We start from the raw sequence: 26,458 nt of genomic DNA, 5'->3' as shown, positions 1-26,458 counted from the left end.
TTTACCTATTGGGTGATATGTTTTTACTCGCGAGTGTACTTAATGAGTGTCCTTAAAGCGGGCTATGCCTGTATTTGAGACAATTAACTGGGTTGGATCATATTGAAAAAACGGTTGGTAAGCTTATTTGGAAATGGGTAAGCACATTATGAAAGCATGCAGGTTACCCTTTGTGTTATTCTTTGTTATACTATAGCAACTGTCACGATGGACACACTTATTAACAAATTTATATTTTGTGGATCCCAATTGAGCAGAACAAGTTGAGCAAAATATATTGAGATTTATTCCCTTGATAGGCAAATACACGACAACTGCAAAATACACTTAATAATTACACTTACTGGTATAGGAACAGGGGATAATGTCCAGAAAGGTGCAAAGCACCAGAAGATTGCCTTTTAAAATGTAGTCCTTTTGCAAGGGCATAAATTGCCAGCCCAATCCTTCTGTGAATGTGCAAATTCTTTTCTGGTCCATTGGGGTTAATCAGGTAACCCCCAGCAATCACAGTGTCCTAACGCAGAGTTTTGTCCTTGGTTCCGATGTAATAAGACTCTTTGCGTTCCAGGAATGTGCTGCTGCTCTTCTCCACTATTAGAAGCGTGTTGGAAATCCCCTCACATGGTATAATGAAAAACGAAAGACAATGGGGATAGCCTGGGTGGCATGTATATAGGGTTTGAAAGCCTATCTCCAACATACCCACCCAATCCCCCGTCTTGGGAAAGTTCTCATTCCCCAATCCCCTACTTGCCCACAGTTTGGAGAGTGGGCACTCTATGTATTTCCTGTTCACACAGAGCATGTGCGACAACGCCACCTTGGCTACTTAGCATAGGTGCACTCACCTCTTTACCTGGCCCCTCTCAGACTGGAAGGGGGAACTCAGGGGGGTGAGCTAGCCCAGATGGGTCAACAGGATTTCCTATTTAGCATCCATCTGGCCAATTCACACCCACCTGACTCTGGGTCTTTGATATGCAACTTCCAGAGACTCACAGGCATGAGCCCAGCATGTTACCTTTGAAGCTTGCATAGGAAAGTGACCCAGCTCATAGGTGTCAAAACATTTGGTTCTTGTGTGCATTTTAATGACAGGAGAACAAACAACTTCCTCCTGCTTGTCCCTGTTAAAACCTGTAGCAAAAATACACTTTATTGAAAATACATGTTCCCCTTATCTCACAATTATATTTTCCATGTGTGTGCTTGGGATGTACTATACTGCAAGCACATACAATCCTGCAAAATGGGGACAACAAGGAACAGAGGAAAAAATAAGACATGTACAGTGCATGAAAAATTAACCCCTTCACCCCCAATACGAAATAGGAGTAACCAGCTGAGCAAACTGCCTTTATTAATGCGCTGATTACGCCAATTTTCGTCACAGCAACCCTTTAAAACAAATAATGAACGGTTAGACAAGTAGGTCTGCTAAGGAGACACACTGTACTGTATATGCATTGTGAGAGATATTGTATCTGCAATTCTGCACTCAAACAATATACAGCAAGGCAGAGCCAGCTGGAAATCTGGCAGGGCCCATTGCAGAGGGAGTTTTTCACACCCTCTTACCTTCTCTGGAGCCGGCACCTCCTCCGTCGTGTTGATTATTCCTCTTGCCTGCCCTCTCGTCATGTGACGTCTCAATGTCATGGCAACATGGTGTCACGTGACATTGTGTTGTCATGGCTACATGTCGTCACATGGTAGCAAGAAGACATTGCCGGGCGCTTAAATGCTTTGCTGTTCCCTCAGCCCTTCTTGCAAGTCCAATCCGTGTGGAAAATAATATTGTAGAATCGGTTTCACTCCGGCTCCGCCAATCCGATCGGTTTGGCAAAAAAAAGTCTCAAACTGGCATTTTTATTTGTATGACCACTGTAGTTTTTGTGGCTCCATTATGCAAACCGCTTCTGAAAACTCGCATTTTGTTCACGCCACCGCAGGGGTGGTGAGGCTCGTACTGCGAGTTCCATCCGGAGCCTGAAATATGGCTTTTGCTGAGAGCATCACTCGGGTCATCCCACTTCAAAAAGCAAGTACGACCCAGGCGTGTTGGCTGTTAAACCATGCGGCTTGTCACTTTTTTGATAGACGCGGTTTCGAAAACGTAATTTTAGAACATAAAATGTAGAAAATGCAGTTTTGCAATAGAGAATAAGGTTTTTTTTTCTTTACATTTCATTCCGCGACTTCTGAATATGACAAACCACGCGACTTGGCAATGAGGACTTCGGAGCTACTAGAATAGGGCCCGATGTGTTTATTTCTACATGGTACAAAGATGCAGGGACACATCAATGAACCTATGAGACACAGCTGCTGTGTAATGGTTAAGGTGTACGGTATACCTAAGGCTGCGCTTATAGTGACGGCGACGTCAGGCTGCGGTCGCTGGAAAAAATCAAATTGAGAACTCGCGAACCAAGCCGTCGCTCCGTCGCGCCGCGCTTACTATAAGCGCACGCGACGGCGGCAATGCTTTTGTTTTGACGTGGCGTCGCTGTCGCCGGCACTGTAAGCGCGGCCTAATGCACTACTGTTAACTGCTGGTGCCACGATCACTTTAATCAATTTCATCTGTTGCTTTTCTTTCTATGAGTAAAGTCACTAAGTTAATTTTATAATGATGCTGGGGATAAATAAGGAACAGTAGCAAATAAAGGTTTTAGCCTACGCAGAGTGGATGTAGTAAAGATAACACCATAGGTAGTCTGATGGCAACGGGTGCATGAATGTCAAAGGAAAATCCTTTATAAATAGTATGGGGGTCTGTTTGAAAAATGTGGTTTTCAATATTTGCCCCAATTTTGTTGCTGGCAGATTTTGATTAAAGCTGCAGTTCAAGCTGGCGTTTTTTTTTGTTTTTTTTTAAATATATATTTTGTTCCCATTCAATATGTGCATCAATACAATCTGCACACTGACAAGTGATTAGCTAAGCTGCAGATCGGTCCGTTCTCCTGTAATCGATCGCTTGCTCCGGGTTATTTAATGCAGTTCTTGCACAGCATTCTGGGCAATGTACTCTTGGAATATGATTGACTAGGCAGTTACTAGATACAATTGTTGCACTGCTAGAGAGAGGGCGGGGCTCAAGAGCCAGAGCCTATCAGAAGGGGAAGGGGGCTGTCACTTTGGCAATGCTTCCTACATTAGAAACATTACAAATGTATTTAAAACATTTTTCTTTTTAATTTTTGTAAATGCTACAAGTATTTTCTCATAGTACAAAACTGATTTATTTAAAAAAAAAAAAAAAAAAACGTAGGATATTGCTTGAACTGCTGCTTTAAAAACCAAACATTTCCCCCCTATGTGATCAACAATGTCCTTTTTTACTGAAGTCATTTAAAGCAAAAAAATAAATACAATCTGAAGCAATTCCGAGACATAAAAAAGAAGTACAATCTTTAGTATCTTCAGGCACTGGAAGTTCTGCTCTCTTAAGCCCTGTTTTGGTATGTTTGTTTCTGTTTATGTACAGAGCAATAAAATGACCCACAAGGGTTTATTACAGAAGCCACTGAAAACAAAAAGCAAAATATCAACACTTCCTTAATTTTGGGGATTTTTTTGAAAATTTACGCAGGGGGAGTAAGGGGCTTGTTCTACATCTACCGACGTGGCCAATCACGCCATTTCAGGTTGAAAGGCCCCATTGAGGTTAGTGGGGAATTTTCGTCCGATAACGGTCTGACCTGCATCTCAATGGATATAGAATAAGCCCCAAAGGCTTCGTTGCACTGAGAACACAGCCGTAATTGTTGAGGTAAGATTGAGAAAGAGACCACTGAGTCTCCACTGGTGCTCAAACCACAGCACCCAAACAAAGTCAATGCAATGCACATAAACTTGAAAGAGAAAAAGAGCTGTGTGGTCACAATCAGTAAGTGAGTATATACTGGTCATCCAATAAACATGATGGTGGTAGCAGTATCTTCTGTACCCCTATTGTACAAGTGGACAACTAATTGCAGTCAGTAATCATATCATCCTTTCATCCAAGGGCAAGCCACAGTAATGCATACATCTTGACAATGAAGGTAGTACTCACAGTATGTAACCACCTGCCAGCTCTATGTAGCGTGCATCTCCTGGGGCAGTAAGTGGAGATAAAGAGGTCCTTGTTGATCCGGATGGACGCAGGGAACCAGGAAAGCACATGAACAAAAAGCGGGGACCAAACGATAATATGCCATAGACAAGGTTTTTTAATCCATGAATGTGGCACACATGAACATACAGGTGAGGACAAAGTGTTCCTCTAGCATGTTTCGCGATCTTACAGCGCTTTTGTCAAAGAGCCAACAGTAATTGTTGAGGTAGATTGTTACTTTACACGAGTTTCTTAAAATAAATACAGCAAATGAAAATATCAAATCAAATCAAATCAGCTTTATTGGCATGACGAAAGAACATTTCAGTATTGCCAAAGCGTGAATAATAGGGGGTGCGGGACAATAATTACACAAATACTAGGGGGTAGGGTATAATGATTGCACGGTATATGGGTAACAGTTTCGCACAGGGGTGTGGGGGTTAGTGGACGTCTCTCAGCTTGTGGCAGGTGCTGATATAGTGTGCAGCCAGTTCTGCTGTGGTTTCATCTTCTCCCAGGAGGATCGCTATTTTTTGGTTCTCCTGTGAGCACATTCACATGCCTCAGGCAGGTCTGCAACCCTGCTCTTCCCCCTTTATCTCCTTGCATTTGTATGTGATTTAAATATCTCTACATATCAACCCAACATATGATGCTGGAATGGCCAAAGGAATAGGATACATTGTTACTTGGCCCCTTCTTCTAGTTTGTATATGTATGTAAATGCATTCTGCACTTGCTCAGCCTAATTAGCCAGATGGATCTCATTGGTAGCTTCGGTTCTGATTGGTAGCATAACCTAGGTTTTGAGAAGTTATAACACCTCCGGACTCTGAGGTAAAGATTTTCATTTCATGGGTCCATATCACTAACCCGATTAGAACTGGGATTTGGGTGCCATGACTCATTTTGAAAACGCATCAAGTAAGTTTGAGCTGCTAGCCCTACTACGTTAACGCCTAAGGGACATAAAAACAAAGAAGAAAAGCGCATGACCACTCATAGTATTGTATATATGGCACTAAAAAGGTGAGTATTGCACGTACAGAAATTCTGTTAAAAAAATAAGACATGTATCGTGTCAGACTGAAGGTTCAGACTTTTCCAATGCTGATTGGTATAACACCACGTCCGATCAGTCGATCAGCCGGTTATCCGTGATGTCCTCAGCGAGTGGGCTACTGAACTTGGAATACTAGGCTCGAACGCATTAGCAGATTTCTCCCGATCACTGCAGGCGTCAGCTGTTTTTCTCCGTTACTAGTCCAGGAACGCAGGATGATGATGTCAGTCCATAGGGGGGCTCAATTCACAGAATTCCAAAAGTTCCATTGCAGAATTATTATTCAACCACACATTAAATAAGTTATGGGGGCTAAACAAAACGAAAACTGTTTCTTCAAAGTGCGGGTCTCCTCTAAGACAGAGATACAAAGTGGAGCTCTACTCACAAGTTCATAGTGAAGTTCTCCATTCAATGTGGCAGCCATGAAGAGTGGAAAAACAACGTTTCAGCTCCCATATGGGCCTTTCATCAGGTTACTGTTTGCTTCAAATCCATTTTGACATGGACCACTATAAGCCTATGCCTGCCCCGTTACACAGCTTTTCAGCGCAGTCTGGTTTAAAGTGCATAGCCAATAAACCTACTCACAGACAGCTATCTCAACCTTTTGGATGTCATCAGTGTGAAAACTGGTTATACTGGTGTATACCTGTTCCCCCCGTACGTCCCCCCCCCCCTCTACGGGAGATACGGCAGCTACATTGGTGTACTCTGGTGCTGTTAGCTCACCTGCGGTCGTACAGGAGGTCTGAGTGCTCCGCTGGTGATGTATGGGAGCAGCAACGGGACAGGCTTTCTCTCCTTGGGGTGCAGCGCCTCCATGCCATGGGCATCCTGATAGAGGCAGGTGGGTAAAAAGTTAAAAAAAAACCTCCATCGTATAGCATACAGCAAATGAAAATATCACTTGTGATAAATATCACACATTCGCATATCTCAGACAGGTCTGCCACCCTACTTTTCACCGTTATCTCCCAGCATACAGTGCTTCCACTGCAAGTTGAGACAGGCAGTTCATAAAGTATATTTCCTGAGGAAGAGGTTACACAAAGTGTTGGCATTTAAATCATACTTATCTTTAGATTTAACAATTGTTCATTAATCCATTTGCGTTTCACAATGCTGTGAAATGGCTCGCTAGTAACACTTTTATAACTCAAGAAAATTGTTCTCTCAACAGCAATAAGTGGTAGAACAATACTATGTTTTATGCCAGATTGGTCATAATTCATTTGGATAATTACTTAGAATAAATGACCTGGAAGGGTGTACAAAATTAATCTGAACGGAAAGTGCTAAAATGAAAGTATAGCGTCTCACCATAAACACCATGAGATTCTAAAGATCAGTGAATCTACATTATATTGCGCAAGAGTGCCATCTAGTGGAATAATGTGTTTGTTCACCTTAACCCCAGAGATGGGCGAATCCCGGATTTTCTTGCATTTTTCCACCGAAAATCTGTTTTGCCGTGTAAAACACGCAAACAGATTCGGTCGATTTTGAATCCACTCGGATTCATTAAAAAAACGCCATTAGATACAACCTGTGGACGGATTTGTAGAATCCAATTCTTAGGAATCCGCCTGTGGATTGCCGATTCTGCGGATTGGATGCAACACATCCGCTCACGGGTTGCGGGATCCGTGGGGCGTATAATATTAACAATAATAGTTCCGCAGCACGCGAATTGCCCTTTTTGAGGTTGATCCGCTGAAAAGCGCAACAGACGCGCTTACCAGAACGCCCTCGTACTGTCTCTGTACGTTCTTCCTACCAGCCAATTAGATTGTAAGCTCTTCAGAAGCAGTGACTCCTTTTCCTAAATGTTACGTTTATGTCTGAAGCACTTCTCCCCTTTGTGTTATTTCTATTATTTGTTATTTCTATGAGTGTCACACGTATTACTGCTGTGAAGCGCTATGTACATTAATGGTGCTATATAAATAAAGACGTACAATACAATACAATCCGTGAACCAAAGGAATCGGTCGATCCGCTGCGGATCCAAATTTTCCCATCATTATTTAAGACTGCAGATTAATCTAATAAATGTGGCATGTTTATCTAGTTCTATTAATTTGAACAAAAGAAAACAATGTCATTGTGGGCAACAGATAAGCAGTAAACCATATGATAGAATATTCAATTAAGCACCAGAGTGTTTTTTTTTATATACTTCTATAAACTCACATTGCAGGTTTGTATTTCCCTAGATAACACTCGGGCCCTCTTGAATGCGGACTCTAGCAATCCATATAGTGAGTTAGTCGCTAAACAGCTGTACTATTGCTGATTAGTGAATACAGCTCAACCCCCTTATAACGCTGTACTTGGGGCCAAAGAATCACATCGCGCTATAAGCAGATCGCGTTAGAAATAATGTACAATTGTATGCCTTGTACAATAAAGTATTTAAGATACCAATAACCGTGGTGTAAAGTATTCATAAATACGAAAATTAGGAGCCACCCTTACATCGCGTTATAAGCGGTTTCGCGTTGTAACGGATCGCGCTATAACGGGGTTGAGCTGTACCTTCTACATGGTCTCCTCTTTTAGCCAAGGTTCTCATTGCAGACAATACGGTATATCTGTGGGGCACAGCCATCTTGTGCCAGTACGGGTTATTATCACATTCAAGTCAATGGGAGTTAACGATAGCACGGGTTCCATGACTCCTGCCGACACTTGCTGAATGTGCCCCTACAAGTGGTAATGTATTTCATGCACTAAAAGGAACTTAAATATTCTGCCTATTTGTCCAAGGGGCTACTTTTTACCAAACGTCCTCTTCAAAGCTGCAGCCCACTAGAAACATATGTAGAATTTGTGAAGAGTACTCGGCTACTGAATCTGCCAAAGTTGTAAGATATTTTGGTTTTCACAATGGTGTGTACAGTACATATATACATATATACATGTACACCTTGAGGATCTGGTGTGGGACCTCAGACCTGAGCAGCACTTAAGGAACAGGGATAGGTTTAATTAGCACTATTTGAATTGATGTGTGTGTTTATCTGTTTCACATAACACGGCAGCACTATATATTGCAGTGCACTCAATTATTGTTATATATTGGTTTTGCGCTTCATTATCTTTCTGTTTTCACACATACATACCTGCACACACATACGTGCGCACATGCACATACATCATTTTATAGTACATCAGTAATGTAGTACAACTGGAGTAAAGTTCTGAACGATTGTAACCTGGACCTACAGTATTGATATCGTCGCTGCCTGCCTCCTTAGCAACCCACACATTCTCTACAACAAGGGTTTTCACCCTTTTTCTGGTTAAGGAACCCCACCCCTCTCTAATACTGTAGTACATCTGAGATCAGATGCATTGTAAGGAACCCCACCCCTCTCTAATAGCACGTCTGAGATCAGATGCACGGAGCCCCTTTTCATATATGGCCGCCACTTCCTGGTCCTTTGCGCGTTCACTCGCAACATGGCGGCGCCCTGCAAAGGGAGCCGCCGGCGGCTCGATCGCCTCTGCAACTGCCGCACGCTCACCGCGCCTCCCAGCACGCGCCGGACGCTCCTGCTACTTTCCCCTCGCTCTCTCCAGTCTCCGCTGCATAATGGCAGGTAAGGAGACATATGGGGGACCCAGGCTATATGTGTAAATACATTTTTCTATTTTTTGCAATTACCTTTCTCTCTACTTGTTTATAGGTTTGATAGGTATACTTTTGACAGAGGGATGATTGCTCTTTTTCCCTTCCCTATTTTTATCATTTTATTTATTTATATTCTGTTGTATGAATGAATCTGCTGTCTAGCAGTACCATCTGCTGGGGCATCCAAGAAAAGTCACCTTAAAGAAAGCTAACTGCAAGTTTACAGGTTTATAGTTCTATCCAATTAATCAGTTCCTGTGTTGGTGGGTTTAAAGCTGCAGTTCAAGCAATATCCTACATGTGTGTTCTTTTATTAGCATTTAAGAAGAAAAAAAATTAAGACATTTTTAATGTATTCTAATGTAACAAGCATTTTTGTTTCTTTAGCAACCATTTACAAAGTCACATCCCCTTTCTCTTCTGAGACAGGCTCTGGCACACCCCTTTTGAGCAGTGCACCAATTGTTACATAGTTACATAGTAGATGAGGTTGAAAAAAGACATAGGTCCATCAACATAGGTCTATGCTAAATTTAGACAACAGATACTTTATCCTATATCTATACTTACTTATTGATCCAGAGGAAGGCAAACAAAAAACCCCATTAAGGGAAAAATGAATTCCTTCCTGACTCCAAGAATTGGCAATCGGATTAATCCCTGGATCAACATCCTTCCCATGTATACTTATTTGGTATATCCCTGTATACCTTTCCCATCTAAAAAGATGTCCAACCTTTTTTTGAACAAATCTATTGTATCTGCCATCACAGTCTCCATGGGTAATAAATTCCACATTTTAACTGCCCTTACTGTAAAGAACCCTTTCCTTTGTTGCTGGTGAAATTTCCTTTCCTCCAACCTTAAGGGATGGCCCAGAGTCCTTAGTACTGCCCGTGGGATGAATAGTTCTTTTGAAAGCTCCTTGTATTGTCCCCAAATATATTTGTATACAGTTATCATATCCCCTCTTAGACGCCTCTTTTCTAATGTAAATAAATCTAATTTAGCTAGCCTCTCCTCATAAGTTAAATTGTATCTAGTGAATGCCTGGTCTCATGATCTTCCACACAGAACTTTGCATCTTGGGTAGTCTTCTGCAGCAGTTACAGTGATTTAATGAAACCCCCGAGAAGAATCTTCACGGGAGAACGGATCGATTGGCAACTTAACTAATCACTTATCAGTGTGTAGATTGTATTGATGCACATATTGAATGGGGCGGGGGGGGTAAATTAATTTTAAAAAAAACGGGTGCTTAAACTGCAGCTTTAATGGCTTCAGCACAAGTGTCTAGCACGTCACCTGACCCTTGGCGTCATTTGATGCCGGGTCAATCAGGAGGGAGGGCTCGAGCGCAGGGACGAGACACAGGGGGTGGGGGGGGGTGTAGCCAAAAAACTTTGCGCACCCCTGGTGTAGACAATCTGATGGTTCAATGAACAAGTGCACTGTTGTTCTTTGGCGGTACAGCTCAACCCCCTTATAACACTGTGCTTGGTGTCCAAAGAATCACATCGCGCTATAAGCGGATCGCGTTAGAAATAATGTACAATTGTATGCATAGTACAATAAAGTATTTAAGACACCAATAATCGTGTTGTAAATTATTCATAAATACGAAAAATGGGAGCCACGCTTGCATCGCGTTATAAGCGGATTCGCGTTGTGACGGATCGCGCTATAACGGGGTTGAGGTGTACCTCCCATTTGTATTTGATCTGAGCAATTACATCATTTTTAAAATTGAAAAATAAATGTAGCAGAGAAGAAACCACAAGTCTCTTCCTTTTAACCACAAGACTGGACGTAGCACAAGAAAACTACATTATTGTGTATTCAGATCCATTACATTTAAAAGCTGACAATTATAAAAATTAACACAAACATGTTTTTCATCCACAACAAGGCCAGCACTTTAGAAATGACAAACGGCATTAAAGCATTAGGAAGTAATGCCAGACGTCATTTCATGTCAGGGACTGTATGCACTCATCTAAAATATTTATACAGGAACTTTCAAGGAAGTTCTTAAAGTGCTTTTCAGAAACCAAATATCATAAGAATTAAACGGACAACGTTTACAGTTAGAAGTTAACTGTAGTAAAGTTTATGGTACTACAAAAACATGTCACAAGTTGGGAAATCCTACAGTTCTTCAAATATTGATCATGTGATTACATTGAAAGTCCTACTGTATGTACCATCGAGACATACAATAATGAAAAGAGTGAATGAAGTTAAATTAATGGAAAAGCTTTCAGCTCAACTGAATCAAAAATTAGATCAATTCTATAAGGTATGAAAACTGTGGCCTCCATTTTTTTTCCCGGTAGAATCCTGATCATGGTTGATTGTTACCCCTTGTCTCTTTTACCTTTTAGCCCTTACGCATTCCCTCCCCTCCCCTTCCCATTCCTTTCCTCTGTGGCCCCATCTTTATCTATCCTTTTTCTTTATCTTTTCTATGTTAAAAAATTTTTTAAAAAAATAAGAATAATTTGAAATGAAAAGAATCCAAAGAGATTTATATATAAAAAATGAAATTGATATGCGACATACAGAAAATAGTCAAGAAAAATTGTTATGAAAATCATTGTTTTTTTTGCTAAGATAGATGTATAAATATAGTTCCTTTATTAAAATTGTACATGTAAGTAAGATGTTAATTTATTTAAGTCAAATAATAAAAAAAAAAGACAGTCATACTGTATGTAAGTAGTGATGTGAAAAACTTTCCAAAATGCAAAAGTTTTTTTTTTTTGTCTTTTGTTTTTTAACCTACATCGATTTTGTAGTGAACCAGTTTATCAGAAATCCCACATTTCCACCCTTTATTCACTGTTTTGCCAATGAATCGCAGCTCCGACACTGTTCGCAAGAAATTTGCCAAGCATTTTCTCATCTACAGAAAACCCATCTTTCGAAACTTTGCATAGGAGTTATTTATTTATTTATTTTATTCATAAAATATTTTTACCAGGAAGTAATACGTTGAGAGTTACCTCTCGTTTTCAAGTATGTCCTGGGCACAGAGTAAAACAAATAATACATGGTTACAAGTACAGTTACATAAATGAGCAGGGTATACATTATATACAAGACATTGCGTGCACAGTTAAAGAAAATATATATTATCATCAATAATTAAAATGCGTGGCGAATTATGACCAGGCTCTGAGCTCAGACTGATTCGCAATTTTTTGGGTGGTCACTTTTGCGTGGCTCATGTACTCGGGTGTACGTTTCGCACGCAGTGTGTTTGGGAACCTATAGAGGAGCTGCGGATGTATGGCAATGCTAAATGGCTCTGTGGTAATGGGAAGCACTAAAGATTTGCAAAATGTTCACCCAACAACGCGAACCAGACAAGATTTGCCATTTTCAAAAGAATGGGCCCCCTCCCCTGCCCCATATCTGCTCCTCGCCCCCTGTGCCCCTCGCCCCTGTTTGAAAATATTGTTTGTTAGCCCGGTTATCAACAAACTGATATACTTTTACAGTATGTTCTTTACAGGCAAATAACCCACGTGTCATTACAGTAGTCTTGCCTCTGTCTTAGCTTTGCTATACAGGCGGTCCTCGGTTATCCAACGAAATCCATTCTGGAAGTAGTGTTGGATAGTGAAACCGTTTATAAAGTGAGTCCCATGTTAATCAGTAGCGATGAGCGTTGGATAACGCATTCAGGCGTTGGATAACGCATTCCGGCATCGAAAAACGGCCCTTTGGGTTGCAATGTAAAGCGTTGGATATGCCATTCGTTGTAAAGTGAAACGTTGGATAACGAGGACTACCTGTACTGTACATATTTTAATTGGTACTGATAAAATTCAACACTTTTTCTTTTCATAGCACATTTTAACAGAGTTAAATCTTTACCCTTTATTCCTGTCTATATAAATTGTTTGGTTTTTTTAAGCTCTAACTTTCCAGAAGTGCCTCTTTCAGGAAGGGACTAGCCGGGCTGCATATAACTGAGGACTGCATATTTGAGTGTGCTCCCCTCACACACTGCACCCATTGTAACTGATTTATTTCCCTGTCTGTTCTGGCTGATTGACATCGTTGGTTGTCTCCGATTATGGAAGGTGTCCAATGGCATAGTGCCGCTTAATAAAGATGGGCCTATTTCCCTATGCATCTATACCACGAGCCATCTGTTGAACAAACCTGTTGTAAGTTGTGAACTAAACTTCCATAAATACATATTGGTGTGTTTTGTAATTAAAGTCTTTAATTATATGTACCCTAACTAGAAGAATAGCATTTCACAACATGCCTCAACTAGAAATAACTCCAAAAGGGTGTGATAATATAATATTTATTGAAGGGTGCTAGTAGCCGGATTGGTCCCAAAAACAGTAAGATACTTTGTGGGCTGCGATACCTTTTAATGGCCCAACATATCAATCATATGAAGTAGTCTTGCTCATACATGTAAGCTATTATTACCGCAGGGGTCTTTTCACCAGATGAGATCTCTAAACAGGAGACTGGAGGCTTAAATACATAACACGTGAGGTTTAACACATCACAGGTCTTCCTCTGTGAATTAGGTACTCAGATAATTAGCATACTGCAGCTGGGTTATTTTCCTCCTGTGTATGAATGAGGGGTTGAGACGATATGTATCCCGAGGCTGGGTTATTGCACTCAGGTATAAGTGTGACACATGAATAGAACCGAGATACCGGCCACTAACAAGTGCTGTAGGTGTTTAGGTTTCCATAGTGTGTCCAAAGCCCTTGTTTTCCTGTTCCCATGTCTTTCCATCCTGAGTGTTACTGAAGTCACCCTTTAGAACTAACACAGATAAATCAGAAGTAAAATGTCCAGGTAGCGAAAAGTGCTGACCACTTTTGAATAAGTATCATTTTTTTTAAAAAATTTTTTAAAGGTTGATGGAATATTGTGTTTAACGGAGATTCTTACGGATGATTCCCACTCTGAAGCCACAAGAGCAGAAGTAGCAGCTGTGATAGCACAGATCATATCTCCTCATCTCACATTTACCCAACATCTCGGCAGCTTCCTGGAGAACATGGAGGAAATAGTCACAGCTCTAGTCAGTAAGTATAGCATATGAAGCACATCCTTTAAAACGTACACTAAAAGTCACGCACGCCAGGTGAGAGTAACATTAGATTGACATCTTCATAAGAAACTTACATTTATTCACAAACAATACAAATATGTTTATTATTCTTCAGTGCAACATTTTAATCAGGGATATTGTTCAGAAGACATATAGAACACCCACAAGCTCATATTGAACCCCCAAAATAGCCACAACATATATATAAGCGTATAAGTGTCCCAGAGGAGTGCTACTGAGCATGGCAATATACATTTAAAACCAGAGACGAACATGAAACACAGACAGAGCTCAATGCACATCCAGCGAAACGTTATACACGGTACAGTGCCTAAATATACATGTACTGATATCTGTTAAATAAAATGGTCTTTTAGTTTAACATTTTGGCCAAATTGTTGTAAGCCCCTGAGCCACTGCATGGCAGACCAAATCTCAAGGGTCCCTACACTAATATAAATTCTTAATAACCTGTGCATTGCCATAAATCATTCTTCCTGGCAATGCACAGGTTATTAAGAATTTATATTAGTGTAGGGACCCTTGAGATTTGGTCTGCCGTGCAGTGGCTCAGGGGCTTACAACAATTTGGCCAAAATGTTAAACTAAAAGACAATTTTATTTAATAGATATCAATACATGTATATTTAGGCACTGTACCGTGTATAAAGTTTCGCTGGATGTGCATTGAGCTCTGTCTGTGTTTCATGTACGTCTCTGGTTTTAAATATTGTTCAGAACCCTGATCTCCACCCCCTGGCATCACGCAAGCGTCGCACAACACATCAAAGTCGTTTTAATACATTGCTGCACCAAGATGCATGAATTTATAATTCTTCTGTGTGTCATTCTTACGTCAAAATTGCTTTTAGCGCTGCTTTATACAGTACATAGCCCCATTATGTATATTTGAAGTTATGCCATTTAAGGTTGACAGGAACTAAATGCAGATTCCTCTTTTCAAAAGAACATTTTTGGAACTTTTAGACTGCATCCAAAAGCAGGTACAGCTCAACCTCATTATAGCGCGATCCGTTACAACGCGAATCCGCTTATAGCGCGATGCAAGCGTGGCTCCCAATTTTCCTATTTATAAATACTTTACAACACGATTATTGGTATTTTAAATACTTTATTGTACAATGCATACAATTGTACATTATTTATAATGCGATCCGCTTATTACGCGATGTAATTCTTTGGACACCAAGCACAGTGTTAAAAGGGGATTAAACTGTATTATTCTAAATTTAAAAATAGCAAAAAAAAATCCATTGCTTTATTCATAGTTAATTGAATTAGCGTGCATGTGTGCGCCACTTTCTAAAGAAGTTAAACATTTAATTCTCCGTGACTCATATTTTAAAATATAAGATACTGTATGCACCAGGTAATAGCTTTGTATGAACATTTTGTAGGACAACACAAAATGATAATAATTGTGAAATAGATCGGATGTTCTTCTGCAATACATATTTAGCTAGAGTGACGGAAATGAATGCAACTTTTCAGTCACAATATTACAGTTGTATATACTGTGTCAAGTTTGGCTTTTCCAATGTTAACAGATGTTACCTTTCCTACTAACGCTAATGTATGTTGAGTTGACGCTGGCGTGTTATTTAATAGTAGAGCAATTAAAAACAATGGTTATGGGCATTCGTTATGTAACCAATTTTTTTTTTAAATTCTAATTAACATGTAAGAAACGTTTGTGGCCTGTTAAACATGTGCCCAAGGAAGGGTCTCAGATCGGCACTCACACAAAATCACGTGCAAATAAGACAGGTGCAATGACCATATAACTAAATCATATCACAATTAGTGCATTGAATAGTGTCAGTGAATCTTATTACTCTCAAGTGAAACATATCGTGAGAAAATATTTATAATATATGGGAAAGATTAGTGACCTACTGTTGCTCAGACCCTCCGCTGGGAACTGTCTCCAGTAGTTCCCTCTGTTCAATGTGTTCCCTCCGAATCCCGGGGGAGCATAAGAAGTCACCAAAAAATAAAAAACAGAAAATAGTGCATTAACATTTGAGACAGATGAATGTTACGTTGAATAAATCTTGGCTCCTTTGAATTTCCTACTCCGTGTGTTATACAAACATTTGTGTATCCAGACTGTGGCTTTTTTCCTGTCTTTAGATGTAGGGGTTGCTTTGTATGAAGATAGCATTTAGCACATTCTTTACAAGCATAAAAAAACATAAGAAGCAAATGCACCCCGCGCTGCGTTCTTACGGCCTCCGTTGTGTGTGTGTGTGAGGATCGGGCGCAGGCTCCGCTACTGTGTTTGATATAGGACCTTGCTGCTGCTGGTTCCTCATCAGTGTGCAGACCCCACCCAGCAACGAATCAGGGTTCTGATTATAGGATCAGCTTCTGCTGTGCAGCTCTTCAGCTATTGGCTGTTCCTGCTTTATGGGCTCAGCGATTGCCTCTGCAAATTGGCTGAGCATAATAGTTTTTCACTTGTGACGTCGTGCTGGTCGCAAGCACACTCTCTTGCCTTGTCCCGCCTTGCCATTGTCCTGCCTTGCCATTGTCCTGCCTTGCTTTTCTATACCTTATCTTGCAGTTCCTTTCCTGAACCCTGCTCCTGTCTAGGACCAGCTGCCTCTCTCCGAACCTCGACCACGGCTAGTGACACCAACGACCCATACTCTCTCCAACCCTCGACTACGGCTAGTGATCCCAATGATCCATACCCTCTCCTACCTCTGACAACGGCAAGTATATCAACGTTCCTCACTTCTCCAACCCTGACCCGGCTACGAATCTGCATTCCGGATGCGACTTCGCGGCTCCAGGTCGGTGTTTCTATATCCCCACCTCGGCCCTCGCGGTTCAGTCCAGTTTGTGGCGAGCTCTCGTTACAGTGTGACATCTCCTGTTCTGACAGGAAAATATTTATTCAAGAGATACGGATTCAGATTGTCGATGTCAGCAGCAAAATATACACATGAATAATACCAACACAAGTTGTTAGTCAAAGACAATGTATTGGTCACTTAGCTTCGGTTATATTCAGGAACTTACAGCAGTCAGGATACCGCACGATGTCAACCAGGGACCCCCCACCATTTCAGAGATGCCTGGTCAGTATATTCCTGAGATCACATTTGTCCTTTGTGCAGAGCGAAGCACTCTCCTAGGTCTGCCACAGATGAAGGTTGGTTAATCTTGTACATAGGACAAATCTATGTAGAAACAGGCTCAGGAAGCCATCCAGGAGGCCAGCAAGGGAAGCGGGGAGGGGGGACACACCTATAGTAGTGGGAACTTAAGCTGTTGTTCCAGACGTTATCCAAGACAACAGCAGTTATTTTAAACAACAGCGTCCGTTTACAGCAAGAGCAAACATAATTTCAGCATTGTATACATTTTAGTAAAAGACAAGAAAAATTAACTCATTACACACCTACAGTAGGTCATCAGAAGCACAACAAAACTCCATTCTCATTACACCTCCACTCTCACTGGTGTCTCGCGTCTCACTGGTGTTTTGCATTTCTAATCATCACTTCTGGTTTCTCCCTGGTATGGGATGGAGTCAAATTGACTCCTGATGCCAAGACCAGCAAAACGCGTCAAGCCGAAATCCCCAAGCGCAGGACACGCCCCATCTCATACCAGGGAGAAACTAGAAGTGATGATCCTATAAGCGAGGCGTGAGATGCCAGTGAGTGGCGGTCACTCACAACGGAGTCGGTGAGGCTGCAGCCTGACCAGGATGCAATGACTTCTTATGTCTTACATGCTTGTACAGAAAGTACTATCTTCATGTGGCACCTCATGGAGCCAATTCAATGGAGCCAAGATTTTATTCAACGTAACATCCATCTGTCTCAAATGTTATTGCACTATTTTCTGTTTTATTTTTGGTAACTTCTTATGCTCCTACGGGATTTGGAGAGAGCATCTTAAACATGGCCAGGAATATGAATTATTTCAGAACAGGTTTATTGCCAACTCCTAATGAATACTCCTAATAGCACTGTGGATAATACTAGACACATGATACATAAGCTTGGCCCCCTGCAGATGCACTTACCAGAACTCCCTCCTACTGTCTCTATACGTTCTCCCTACCTACCAATTAGATTGTAAGCTCCTCAGAGCAGGGACTCCTCTTCCTTAATGTTACGTTTATGTCTGAAGCACTTATTCCCATGACCTGTTATTTATATTATCTGTTAATTATTTGATTACCACATGTATTACTACTGTGAAGCGCTATGTACATTAATGGCGCTATATAAATAAAGACATACAATACATTACCTTCTTACAATGTCAACGTTTGTAGATGTAATAACACGGTAGTTCAGTAAAACTGAAAGATGAAAAAAATATAAATGTTCAGCGCATAATACAACGCTGCAAGGAATCAAACACAACGCCTCAACTTACTCGTGTTAACACTGTATGTTGTTACTGTAGATAAAGGATAATCAACCCATTTCTGATCAGAGTTCAAATGGGAAACAAAGGCCAACATTAGTATGTGTGTTTGCATTTATGTATGCATTAAGACTATTATATTTCAATTTTATCTATAGAACTATATGAAGAGGCCTCCTCTGGTGAAGTTTGCCTACTTGCGTCCGCAGCTTTAGCCAATATTACCTTTTTTGACACACTTGCCTGTGAAATGCTACTTCAGATGAATGCAATGAAAATCCTACTTCATGCTTGTTCTGATAAAGAGCGGGTTGATACTCCATATGCTAGAGATCAAGTAAGTAATATACATGACTAATATTTAATTCATTATATTAAATATATATATATAGCAAATGGAAATATTACTGTATGTTCATTTGCATGTTTTAGACAGGTCTGCAACCCCACCTTTCACCATTATCACACAGCACTTTCACTACAGCAAGGGATTCTGGGAAATGACATGCAAATGAGCACACAGTGCCACCTTTTGCTTCAAAACCATAAACATATATATATATATTGATATATATATATAGATATATATATATATCTATATATATATATATATACACATACAGTACATTATTCATTTTCAGTATGTAACAATACATTCTCTTTGAACCTAACACTATGATCGGTGTTGAGCAAAACCTCTTGCTGGAAGACACGGAGCAAATACTTTGCCCAAATTATACATTCACTTTGGCCCAGTTGCACCAAGCTCTGTTAAATCAGGGCAAGTAACATCAGGTTACCTAAATTATTGGAAACAAAAGAAAACAGCGCACAACGCCAAATAGTGAAGCAAATTCAACAATATATTATAGAATTAAAAAGGGGGTAATATATCTGCGTACATGAAAAAGGTTGGTAAAAGGCATGTAGTGTGTATCACACTGTTTACCACTCGGCGGCTGTTAGCTGTAGATTCAGGTGCTTGCTTCCCTCTGCTGCTGCAGCTCAGTTGATTCTGGGGCAGGACGTCAGTCTTTCACTCCCAAGGGGATTTCCCTTCATGCAGCCAGGTTCAGCAGCTGGTACTGGGGCTCAGTGAAATCGCTCCTGCTTCCTGGCCGATATGAAGCTGCTCCTGTACCTCGGCAGGTGTATCCTCTGCACAGAGGTTAAAACGCAGCTTGCTGGGGTGCCCTCAGCGTGCCACGATGCCGCTCCGTCGCGGGACGCTGTGTAGTGACGTCACTGTCTACACAGCAGTGGTGGATTCAATAGGGAAGTTTGAACAGTCTTACAAAGTCTCTCACAAGTGTCCAAAACAGCACACAGGATGAAATAAAAACAGGACAGGCCAATACATAGACAAAGGCCAATGTAGGCAGATATAAGGCAATAGAATGTTACATCCAACTAGTTTCGTAGAATTAACTACTTCTTCAGGGAAGAAGTAGTTAATTCTACGAAACTAGTTGGATGTAACATTCTATTGAATCCACCACTGCAGCTTCATATCGGCCAGGAAGCAGGAGCGATTTCCCCGAGCCCCAGTACCAGCTGCTGGACCTGGCTGCATGAAGGGAAATCCCCTTGGGAGTGAAAGACTGACGTCCTGCCCCAGAATCAACTGCGCTGCATCAGCAGAGGGAAGCAAGCACCCGATTCTACAGTTAACAGCTGCCGAGTGGTAAACAGTGTGATACACACTACATGCCTTTTACCAACTTTTTTCATGTACGCAGATATATTACCCCCTTTTTAATTCTATAATATATTGTTGAATTTGCTTCACTATTTGGCGTTGTGCGCTGTTTTCTTTTGTTTCCTTCTCTTAGTGTGTGTGGGTTGCTGAGCCACCCCTGCGTTTACAGCTGCAGACGCCATTATCCCCAACACGGTTATGTGGCACTTATTATTTAATGTATAATTATCTCACTGTGGGAGTTGTGGTTTAATTTTTTTTTTAAATTTTATCACTAAATTGATGGTATAGTCACTGCACTGTATATATTTATACATTTACACTTTATAGGTAGTTAGGTAGTAGCGCACAGTTTTTTTTTTTTTTTGTTTTTTTTACCTAAATTAGTAACTGACATTATTTTTCCTGAGTTTAACTCAAATCCACTAAGCTAATTACTGTATATGCAAAGACAATGGCTATCATTTAACTCATTAGCATAGGGTTAATGTTAGGTTAATTAATAGTTTCATTTTGCAGAAAATACAGAATCGTGGGAGCAGGTGATTCCGAAAAATGTACACTTTGGTGTTCACACCACAGATGGAATTGCTGCCAAATTCTATAGTATACTGTAAGGACGGTTATTTTCCTTGCTGCCATCAAGGTCTGTACAACCTTGTGTGACAATCCCCGGGTTCTGAGCAGCTTCCGCTCAACCTCAATGGCGTAAAATCCTAGCCCCTGGACTGAGATGCTGTAATGGAGATAGGAGACATTGAAGTTTGGTAGTGAAGTTTACTGTAAATGCATTTTTATTGCATAGGATTCATGCCAGGGGTCTCTGGTGCTAATATTAATAGATATCAGCTTCAGAAATCCCGTCTCACCGCTTCTCTGCAGGCTTCCAACACCTTCACACCAACTTTTTCTGGCGTGAAGATTGTGTGATAAAATCACCATTCTAGAGTGGTGATAGGCGTTCATGGCCTAATCACTGCTACTAGAATTGCACGAGTTTATGAACATGCCGAAAAGTGGCGATAAGTGGCTTATCACCGCTGCCTCAGTGATTTTTTTTTATGAACAATTTTTTGGGGGCGATTCAATCTTTTATCAGCCACTGATCACCGCTTACTGAATAGCAGTAGGCATTTTGGGCGATAAGTGCTCGTTAAGTGGCTTATGAACGCTTACCTCATAGGCCCCTAAACCTCTTAAGGTGGTGGATGGAAGCTCAGTAATTGCAGGTATGGGATGAGGGTTCGAGATCCAGTGTAATAATAAACCTCAGATCCTCCACTCACAGAAACAAGAGAAAACAGACCATACTGTAGAACAGATATGCAATTTGCTAAAACAAACAAACAAGAAAAATACAATGCACTCACAAAGGGCGCTCTGCCTTAAGCATTAAGACCAACCTGGCTCCAGGAACCAACACAGATGGTGCACACCAGCCTCACTCCGATCCGTGGGGATGACATCACTTCTGGAAGAGTCACTGTCACTGGGAAACGGAGGATTAGGCCGGGGGTCCTGCAGCTTGTGCTTTGCTGTCTGGTCCTGCTCCTGTTCCACTGCCCTACGCGTTTCGTTCCGTGAGAACTTCCTCAGGAGCTATGAAACCATTCTCTCTTTCTACTTTTCCTCATGTATTTTTATATCTTAACCTTGGTTTCTTTTCAAAGCAGTAGAGAAGTTGGTAAGGCAACCACAGGAACACAGAATCAAAAGGTTACTTTAGTAAGGGGATCAGAGGGGAGTTTTGCCTTCCAATACTTATAATATAACCATAATATTTTTCACAGCCAATTCTACTTATAAAGATAATGATTATTATGAGATTAATGAGATAATGAGCGCATTCAGCGCCAGCGGGGACTCAGCCTTACAGTTAAAGTAAAAACAAGATTTGACATAATGTAACACTGGTTTCTCTATTTTTCTTTGATTAAGTAAATCCAGTGCTTTTTTAACATCAATATTGCACCAGGTTTTGGTTATGGGAAACGGATCACGTGACAATGCAACGTGGTTTGTACGCAAATCAAATATTTAATAGGTAATTCTTTACACCGGTGTATTATATATATTGTCTTTTCTATGCAGATAGTGACAATTTTAGCAAACATGTCGATTCTGGATCAGTGTGCTTCTGAAATAATTCAAGAAAATGGTAAGTGTATCTTTAGAAACATGGATATATTTGTGTTATTAGCTTCTTTTTTTTGCCACAAGCCAAATACCCAGCATGGGATCGATAATAGAAATCTTCAATATTTATTTGTCGGCAGCCTATTTCAGGCATCAGAGTTTAGTGAATAGCAGGGGAGTAAGTCACTTGGCCTAATTACCCATTTGAATGCACATTTGCATATGCAACATTAAAATTATCGCCAACACTGCTGGTGATATAGCTTTAGTGAATAGGTAGATAAATAAATAATATCACCATTTTCCATATATCAACCTTTACTAGCCAAGTATCACAAATTCTTTTTTTTTTAAACAAACCCCTTTTATTTCTGACAAAATGCTTATGATCACTCATAGAACAAACTGGTGCTACTAGAATTGTCCTTAGCCAAACTATCCAGATGTGAAGAGAGTGTAACAAAAAAATTTGTTTAAACGTCAATAAAAACCTCTTGGTGCCAGTGTCCCATTTAAATGTCTCAGGAGCTTAAAGAGTCTCTATATCCCACTGCCCGTGTATATGGTGCTCAGCAACGGGGAGGATATATAGTGGTAGGGAGGAAAGACAGCAGTAAAACCGCAGTATCCCTGAACCAGGGACCCCCGCTAAGTCACTGCAGCCCTCCGCCACAACCTCTTACCCGGTGTCACCCACGATGTGGCAGTCCTCACCGCAGAGGCAGTCCTCACCGCAGAGGCTGGGGAACGTAGATCCAGGGGAGAACTCCCTCACTCGCTCGTTAGCTTGACTCGCCGGCGTCTCCGATCAATGATGACGTCAGGGGTCACCAGATCCGGAAAAGGAAACAGCGTGCTCCAGCCCAAGGTAAGGATAATGCAGAGGAAGTTTGTAAGAAGGCGGTCACTGCTGCCGCCAGGGAAATGATGTTGCTCACGCTTAGAAATAAAAAATAGGTTTATTCGTGCATGTATAGCAAACAACAGCTGCAGAGAAAACTCTGACGCGTTTCGTCACGTGTGTGACTTTGTCAAAGAGTCTTTGACAAAGTCACACACGTGACGAAACGCGTCAGAGTTTTCTCTGCAGCTGTTGTTTGCTATACATGCACGAATAAACCTATTTTTTATTTCTAAGCGTGAGCAACATCATTTCCCTGGCGGCAGCAGTGACCGCCTTCTTACAAACTTCCTCTGCATTACCCTTTTATTTCTGGCCCACAGAAACCTACCAATAGGAAACTTCTAAAATATGTTTAGAGCTTTATAAACTAGAAAAATTAGCATGATGACTGGGATGTATATTAGGAAATGTTCATGTTGTTTGTAACTACGTAGATTAATTAATTGGGAACATTTAGTTGTCTTGTATAGTACTTCACAATATTGTATCAGTATGTTTTCTGCTGTTGTGGGGTTTATTCCAATTAACATTTTACAATAAAAAAAAAAAGGTGTCCAGACTATAATTGAGATGCTGTTTGAGAAGTTCTCTTCTGGAAGTTTAGCGGAAGTCTCGGCTTGTGAACGAGTTCAACAGAAATCTGCAGTTACACTGGCACGGCTCTGCCGGGACCCTGACGTTGCACGTGCTGCAATAAAACATAATTGTAAGTTCGCATGACGTACGGATGCCCCCTGTTCTGGAAACTCTCACCTCTGCCCAACCCAACAATAAACACACACAACAACGTGCTGGAGGAAAACGGCCATAGCTTTTTTTTATTATTATTCCATGAAGCACCTTCTGGTATCAAAAGACACCTAACAGCACATTCCAGTGAATGTCTTCCACAACTGGAGTCATATGCAATAGTGCTTATTAAATATGGGCTTCTATATTTAATAGATAATCATACTATATAAGATTCACAATATTTAGGTCCATGCACGGACCTTCCTCGGCAGGGCCCAAGTGAACAAATAAACCCCTTCGATTAGGTTATGGACACAGATATTCCGAGGAAACCAGCAATAAATTACAGGCCCCTCCAGCACGAAATAACTGAAAATGTAGAGAACAGTTCTCAAATCATGCCCTCGATATTTTCTTTCTTTCTACAGGTATTCCCCGTCTTATTGAACTATGCCGCTCACCAGATGAGAGACACAGCAGTGATGCTGTTCTTGTTGCTTGCCTGGTATGTACATAGCTTTCTTATCTAAATTCCAAATGAAAAACTAAAAAATTAACAAAGCCTTAAAGAGCTATTACTTTCTCCTGGTATCTGGTATATGGAACATTATAGTAGAGCACTTACATAGTTCAGCTCAGGCTGTAGTTGGGGATACCGAGGCCTGTCTTATCAAAGAAGTAAACAGATAAAAAAAAATAGTGTCACCACTTTAAAAAACATTATGCTACAAAGAAATATCAATATTTCAGGGGCCAAGTCCCATTGATCATACTTGCTGTCCATTCCAATATCGGAAGTTTCAGACCATTGGCTGAAGTTTCATTACATCATTTGTGTTAATTTGCTTGATTTATCTCAGTATGCCTCTGCAAGTCTCTTACACTCTGCCCAATGATGGCTAGTATCTAACCACCAGGCTCGATTTTGCTTGGAATCTTTTCCACTTGCTTCTACTCTGGAGCTTCCCTTACCCTTAGTACATTTTTCCCCATAAATCACTTGTATCATCAGGAAACCGCTCTAAGACTCCCAATTATAAATCCAAACAAATATCGCTGATACCTCCCATCAGGGAGTTCCAACTAGATAAATAATTATGTATATACTAATTGGAGTCATGCACCTCCTTAATGATTCATTCTGCTGAGCAATGGAATTGTATGTATCAATGAAAACATAACTTTTATTATAATGTTTTTACAAACATGTGGATGTCATAAGAATGAAAATATAACATATTAGACAGTTGTTGTGGTTGTAGGAATAGTGGGTGCAAAGCTTATTAGCTTGGCATACTAGTATATAAGCATCACATTATATGGGCATTACATTAGCTTAGCTGTATAACAATTGCGTAATATATCCGGTGATTTAGATATATGCAAGATGTTAGTATGTTGAGGGTCAGATCAAGCCTCTGAGATATTATCATTTTGGTCTGCTGGCAATTGCTCATAATAAAGAAATCATTTCTTATTTTATTCTACTCATTTTTGGACAATCCGTTTTTGGTTCTTACTTCCACACATGCTTCCCCACAAAATATAAGGACTAGATTAAGTAGATAAAATACATTTTTATACAGAAATCAGTCCTCGTTAAATTACTAGCATCAATTACTTACATTGTTCACTCATACAATACTGTGGGACATGTTGCCTCAATTGAGACCTCAGTGTGCATTCAAATACCAATTTCAATAGTATGAGTATGATACAAGGTATTGAGTATGTTATCCAACAAATGACCTTAAATTGTAAACTTTTTGGTACTCTGTTACTTGATTAAAAGAAAGCTTAAAAACACCTTGTTTTAAAGATGAAATAAAACTGTAATGTGATAAGTAAAGATGGCAGTGTTACCCATTGCCCCATAGTGCCATCTCACTTAAACCATTGTCCCTACTGCTACATCTAGAGCTGGGCAGGCCCACTGGTAGAGTTGTTGAGTGGTGGGTTGGGGGAACCAGAGTAAGCCAAGGACCATTACCTGCTGATCACCTGGTCAATATTGTGAATACTGGTGGGTAGAAGGGGAAGAAAGGAACACGTGTTGGAAGTAAGGCCCCAATTGTCACTGCCAGTGAGCCCCTTCTTCTTCCCGGCCTGGGACCTATATATACGAGCTGCTGTGCATATGCGGCCAAGGAGACGTCTCTGAAAGATCCTGACATTTACAGAACGACAGTTCACTTCAAGTTCTGACCTACCTCAATCAATATATCATACCACATCCAACGTTCACTTCCTTTTGAATATCTTCATTGCTAGAGGATCAGCCAACAAATTGGCATTCATTGGTTATTCTTAAATCAAACCAGCCTGATATGGTTGCAATGTATAAAGTCACTGTCATAATCAGGGCTCGACAAATTATAAAAAGAGCCACTTGCCCCCCAAAAAAGACACTTGCCCCCCCCCATCCCCCACTCCACCCACCCCAAACAATTCCCCCTCCCTCTCTAATCCCCCTCATTTTACCCACTGGCGAGACTTACCAGCGGCATGGTGCAGCGTCTCCCGGCAGTCTCCTGCATCCCTCCCTTCAACTCCCGGCATTCTCCTGCAACTTCAGTGAAAATGGCCTCTCAGCGTCATATGTCTCCATGACAATGGGACGCTATGTGACATCACGACATCATGCGGCGTCAGGTTGCAATGG

The 26,458-nt window shown here is 40.8% G+C and overlaps 1 protein-coding gene across 2 annotated transcripts in view; it reads left to right on the top strand.

Annotated features, from left to right (window-relative positions):
* The window catches only part of INSC (INSC spindle orientation adaptor protein), a 54,339-nt gene that overhangs the window by 26,925 nt on the left and 956 nt on the right, over nucleotides 1–26,458 (top strand). For both annotated transcript variants that reach the window (XM_075567015.1, XM_075567014.1), the window contains exons 2-6: nucleotides 13,715–13,886; nucleotides 18,484–18,662; nucleotides 22,116–22,182; nucleotides 23,615–23,770; nucleotides 24,225–24,301. In XM_075567015.1, the coding sequence (XP_075423130.1) occupies nucleotides 13,859–13,886; nucleotides 18,484–18,662; nucleotides 22,116–22,182; nucleotides 23,615–23,770; nucleotides 24,225–24,301 (507 nt within the window). In that variant the 5' untranslated portion in view covers nucleotides 13,715–13,858. The remainder of the gene's footprint in view (nucleotides 1–13,714; nucleotides 13,887–18,483; nucleotides 18,663–22,115; nucleotides 22,183–23,614; nucleotides 23,771–24,224; nucleotides 24,302–26,458) is intronic.

Source organism: Ascaphus truei, chromosome 12, assembly GCF_040206685.1.
Source record: "Ascaphus truei isolate aAscTru1 chromosome 12, aAscTru1.hap1, whole genome shotgun sequence".
In the NCBI taxonomy this organism is placed as follows: Eukaryota; Metazoa; Chordata; class Amphibia; order Anura; family Ascaphidae; genus Ascaphus; species Ascaphus truei.
This window is presented reverse-complemented; position numbering and strand designations above follow the sequence as displayed.